At 39.2% G+C, this 5,608-nt stretch overlaps 1 protein-coding gene across 1 annotated transcript; it reads right to left on the bottom strand.

The window, feature by feature from the left end:
• Nucleotides 1-1,214: 1,214 nt before the first annotated feature.
• Nucleotides 1,215-2,239, bottom strand: LOC112091332 (NADH-ubiquinone oxidoreductase chain 6). The gene has a single exon (XM_024164689.1). The coding sequence runs from the start codon at nt 1,830-1,832 to the stop codon at nt 1,215-1,217; it is 618 nt and encodes a 205-aa protein (XP_024020457.1). The 5' UTR covers nt 1,833-2,239.
• Nucleotides 2,240-5,608: the final 3,369 nt, after the last annotated feature.

Genomic DNA, 5,608 nt, shown 5'->3' with positions numbered 1-5,608 from the left:
TCCTTTTTGCAGTTTCTGGTCACAATCCTTGCTTTATTTATAGGTTAAATGGTGGAAGTTTTAGTTGAGTTTGATTATTGTTTTGATAGTGGATCATTTTCTTACAGGTTAAACAATGGAGATGACTTTTCTGTTGAAGCATTATGTCAAGATGGAAGGATTTACTTCACCATTGCACTCAGATGTTTTGGAGATGACTTCTCTGTTTTCTTTACTTGTTTTGAATGTTAAGGTTTTGGACACTGTATGAATTATGTTGTAGACGTAATTTTATTGACAACTTGGTAGATACTGATAACAATTGATATGTTGAATGTTTTTATGTTTTAATTTGAATGTTCTTATTTAGATATATCACATATCTCGGAATTACCATTTATTTGAATGAATTCAAAAGGATATCAATAATAATTTTAAAAAGTTACAACAGTATGAACATAACAAGGAAAAAAAGTTATTAATCTGTATCGTAGCTATGCTAAAGAGCTGTAAGAGGATGAAAATAACTTTTCTTACACGCTATAATACTTCAATTCTATAGCATTTTTTATAACTCTCTTGAAACGCTATGTTTTCTTAGGACCTATAATAGTGCCTGCTGTCCTAGCGCTCTAAAAAGCGCTATTGATAGTGATTAATAGCGTTTTTCGTCAGCTACGAAAGGCCTTTTGTGGTGTAGTGAAAAAACAGCACACTATGGCCATGGCCAACTAAAGATCACTGCCATCTCATGAATTGGATTCGAACCAATCAAGCTACTTGCCCTTTAGTAGATCATGAGTGGGTCTGTCATCCTCCTCATTATAGTACTCCTAAAATCAATAGCATTTCATCAGAATACATCCTGTCTTTTCACCTTAGTAGTCCTATGCATAGTTAGTACTATAGCCCCAATCATGGCTACTAATAAAATAAGACTAGGAACTAAAAACTAGACGGAATAGTAGGTATAAAGTAAATTGCCCAATGTTTCCAAATTAGTCCAACTTCGTACCTTTCTAGTATAAACTGTATATCTCAGAGAGGTCGTATTTCTTTGGGTTGGTAGTAATGGAATGGTTTCATTATCTAAAATAAAGAACATTTCCCACCAAAAGATCAGTCCAATAATACCACTCACTGGTAAATAGCGCAATACTTCTTCGTGAATCTCCGCTATTTGAATATGGAACATCATAACAAATTGGATTCGAACCAATCAAGCTACTTGCCCTTTAGTAGATCGTGAGTGGGTCTGTCGTCCTCCTCATTATAGTCCTCCTAAAATCAATAGCATTTCGTCGGAATACATCCTGTCTTTTCACCTTAGTAGTCCTATGCATAGTTAGTACTATAGCCCCAATCATGGCTACTAATAAAATAAGACTAGGAACCAAAAACCAGACGGAATAGTAGGTATAAAGTAAATTGCCCAATGTTTCCAAATTAGTCCAACTTCGTACCTTTCCGGCATAAACCGTATATCTCAGAGAGGTCGTATTTCTTTGGGTTGGTAGTAATGGAATGGTTTCATTATCTAAAATAAAGAACATTTCCCACCAAAAGATCAGTCCAATAATACCACTCACTGGTAAATAGCGCAATACTTCTTCGTGAATCTCCGCTATTTGAATATGGAACATCATAACAACGAAAAGGAATGAAACGGCTATAGCTCCTATATGAACTACTGGGAAGATAATAGCAAAGAAGTCGAGACCTAACAAAAGAAGTAAAACTGAAGTGTCACGAAAGACTAGAATGGGAAACAAAACGGAATGTACCAGATTTTTAGCACGTGCAACCATCAAACCAGAGACCAAAGCAGGGCTCGACAAAACAGAAAGTATCATGGTACGTCATCCTTCCCTGAAATGGAACTTTCATGCTGGAGAAAGAACTAGCATGAAAGTCGATCTATTCCGACCAGCGCGGTTGTTCGTATTTCATTTTCTTCTTCCAAGCCCTTCTTAGAAAGCACTCACTGAGTTAGTTACGGAATCTCAAATCTCTCTCGGCGCCGAGAATTTTTTATGTGTCCAGGTCGATCAAAGGTTCGGCTTGCTTCTCCCCCACCTTTTATTTTAGCGTTCTGGGCCCGTAAAAAAATAAAGAAACCCAAAATAAAAAAGAAAGAAGAGAAATTGGGCCATGTTTCCCGGGGGAGGCCGCCTTCTCTCAGGCCAGCAGTCGACTAGAAGTTGAAGACTGCTCTATGACGGGCTTCCCTGTTTCCTGGGCTCTACTCGCTCGTCTACGCTCTGACCCAGTAAGTAATAATAGAAAAACTATGTTTCCTTGCCTGCATTAAGATTTAAAACTTGTCCTAAAAAAAAAGGCAATCAAGAAAAAAAAAATGGAAAGAGGGAATCAAGATCTAGATGGATCCCTATCTTTATCTCTATCCATGGAGATACCTATCTATATGGATAGAAATCTATCTATGAATCGATCTAGACTCTCCTCTATCCAGATAGATATGTCCCTATGAGCGACTACGCTGATCTTTATATGTTTTGGCCACATCTGTTTCCGCTCCGAAGAAGAAGGTTTAGATCTTTCAATCTTATGTCGTGAGGGATGTGACCTATGTTAGGTCCATAAGATACCATAGCTTTTGGTGTTCTATGATTCACCTCCAAATAATGAGTAGGTAGTTCAATCCTTTTGATTCTTCTCTTCATAGTAAACTGATGGGGGGATGCGGAGAAATCTTTATTACTATAAAAAGAAGAGTTGTAAACTATAGGACTTCTGTTGTGCTCTGCGAAGGAACTACCTAAGCATACTTTTTCGGATCCAAACTTCTTTGTTCTTTCTAAGTCTTCTTCTTGCATAGAAGAACGCAACTGTTGCAAAAATTGGGATTTTAGTAGTAGGCGGCATCCCCTCTTAGTTTTTAGTAGGTGGAACCATTTTGTTTTGGTTCTTCTCCACATTCTTACCGGCCGGAATTTGCCTATGATTTTTTCAACTAAAATTTCGATATAGAAAGATCTCCTTATTTCTTCACTGCAGATTCTTGCGTCATTTTCTTGAAAAGATATTAGATCACCGTGGGAAACTTTCAAATGAGTAATACTTACCATTCCATTATTCACACAAACCCTTCGATGACTTATCGACTGCCTTGCTTGAGGAATATTTTCACAAAAATGGAGACGAACCGGAATAACGTCCGATCTTGTTTTTGGATTGAGTGGAAAGGGGATATTTGAAGTTCGTTCTCTTCCTCTGTGCGGTAAATCCCCATGAAAAAGGAGCACCTTCGTGTAGTTTGTGATTGGATGTAATTTTTAACTCGACTCTAGTGAAGAGGCAGAGTTACCTCACGAATTGGATTTGAACCTGAATGCCCTTTCTTTATTATTAGGGGCATTCAGGTACACTGAACCTTGTCTTCAAGTGAGATAGAACCTTATTCCCTTTCTGACCTAAAACAAGCTGACCTCCGAATTTTGATTCCATTCCTATTAAGGGCAAGACTGAGACTTGTCTATTCCTAATAAAGGAAAGAGAAGAGTGACTTAGCTACCAGAGCAGAAGAGAAGGCCAGAAGGAATCCTTTACTTACCCCTAGGAAAGATCTCTGTACTTCAAACTCTTGAATTAAACGCAGATGTAGTTGGTCACCCCTGTCTACTGAACTAGTTTTTCTAGTAATGTGTTCACTCTTCACTCCTAGGATTGTAAGTCTTTCCTTGCCTTTCTTTGGTTATGATCAAGGGCATTTTAACATAAAAGGGGATGCCCCGTGGCATGGAATAGGAATGGTCCCTGGCATTTAATCTTGGCTCATAAGAAGGCTAGTCTTATGCTTGACTCGGACTATTTAATGATAAGGCGACGTGATGAAAAGCTACCAAACGAAGTCAAGGAAGATAATGGATTTACATTTCCTTCTCTCAGACTTACGGGCTTCAGCTCCTTGGCCTAGAGGTTTCACCTCTCCTCCTTTCTCCCTGTCAGGAGAGCTTCAGGTAGTCTGCCCTTTCCTTCTAGTCCAGCTGGAGTTCTAACAACGACCCTCTCTAAAAAAAAAATGTGAACCTCGGTATTGTATTGCTATTGGTATCGCTCCTGGAAGCCTTTCAAAAAGTAAACTACGCTCTTACCCTAAAAAAAAGTAGGGATACCTGGATAAAGGCACTAACGATTAAAGTCTTAGACTGGTGATCTACTACCACCCTTCACTACCTCCATAACCCCTCGCTCCAACTGAACGGAGTCTACCCTTGACCTTTTCCTTTGTCAGACCTAGCCTATCGATCAAAGATCCTACGCATCATTATCCTACGCTAGGCATGTAACGAAGATTCTCCCGCTTTTGGTAACTGGGATTCAAAGAAGGATTAAAAGATTTATGGAATTCCATTCCGTCAGGGGCTGTTTCAACAGCAATAGCAGGAATAGTAATCGAATCACTGCTAATGCTAGAAGCAGCCAAAGTCGTTGCATTAGTGGCATGAGTAATCTCAACTGGAGCAGGGAAACTATAAGGAAGTGGTGATAAAACTGCCATAGTAGGAGCTACCGGCGGAGGAGTCACAGGGGTGACACGCTCCTCAGTACGCACCACAGGGATGAAAACCATATCATCATAAGAAGTGCCATTAGTAGAACCTGGAGACTGGATAGTAGCAAACGGAAATGATAATTCATCAAAGATCACATGACTGGAGATGAAAACACGGCCTTCGAATTGATGACCAACCTGCTTACTTACCTTTCGTAACCTAGCATTCATGATTCACCGAACATCTAAACCTCACTGAATAGATGGTTTAGTTGGTCAACCATAAAGATGGAGCCCGGCCACATCCTTTGAAATGGAATGCTTCTTTGGAACAGCCAGATATTAGGATGGGAGATGTGCCAAGAACAGGCATATAGTGTGGATGGCTCTAAGCTCCAGACTCCGCACTTAGTTCAAGGCGTACATGTCTGAAAAGATAAAAACTATGCCTTTTACGACTTCGTCCTGTAACACCCTGAAGAATTAATTGAGATTAATTAAGGTAACTGAGATTATTAGTGTGCCTAATCTGATTTAATTAATTGAGTTTAAATAATTCTAAGGTATTTAAATTATTCACAGTAATTTATTTAATCCAGAAGTGTGTATGGGCGCATTTCTGGACTGTTATATTTTACACATGTCATTTTCTTTTATTTTTCTTTTCTTTTCTTTATTTTTCTTTTTCCTTTCTTTTCTTTCCTTTTTTTTTCTTTCCCGTGCATTTCTCTCTCTCTCTCTCTCTCTCACTCACACTTCCGTGCTCTCTCTCTCTCCCTCTCTCTCTCCCATTTGTGTCTCAAATCAAAACCGGATTCGAACCAAGAGTGATTTCAAAGAGTTTTCAACGTCAAGAGAAGGATTCGAGGTAAGATTACTGAAACCCCCCCCCCCCCCCCCAAACGGGGTGGGTAACGTGGAGCTCAATTAGGGATTAATAAAGCAGATTCCCAACCGGGCCCCACACTTGACTGCATTAAAATATAAATAAATTACATAATCCAGGAGCCTCTGACACACAGGGCTCCACCCCACAGGACATACAGTATCGTACATACATGCTCATGTAATTAATCATTACAACAGACATCAACCACAGTCTAGTAAATCCAA

The sequence above is a fragment of the Morus notabilis genome, unplaced genomic scaffold (assembly GCF_000414095.1).
Source record: "Morus notabilis unplaced genomic scaffold, ASM41409v2 Scaffold27, whole genome shotgun sequence".
Lineage (NCBI taxonomy): Eukaryota > Viridiplantae > Streptophyta > Magnoliopsida > Rosales > Moraceae > Morus > Morus notabilis.
This window is presented reverse-complemented; position numbering and strand designations above follow the sequence as displayed.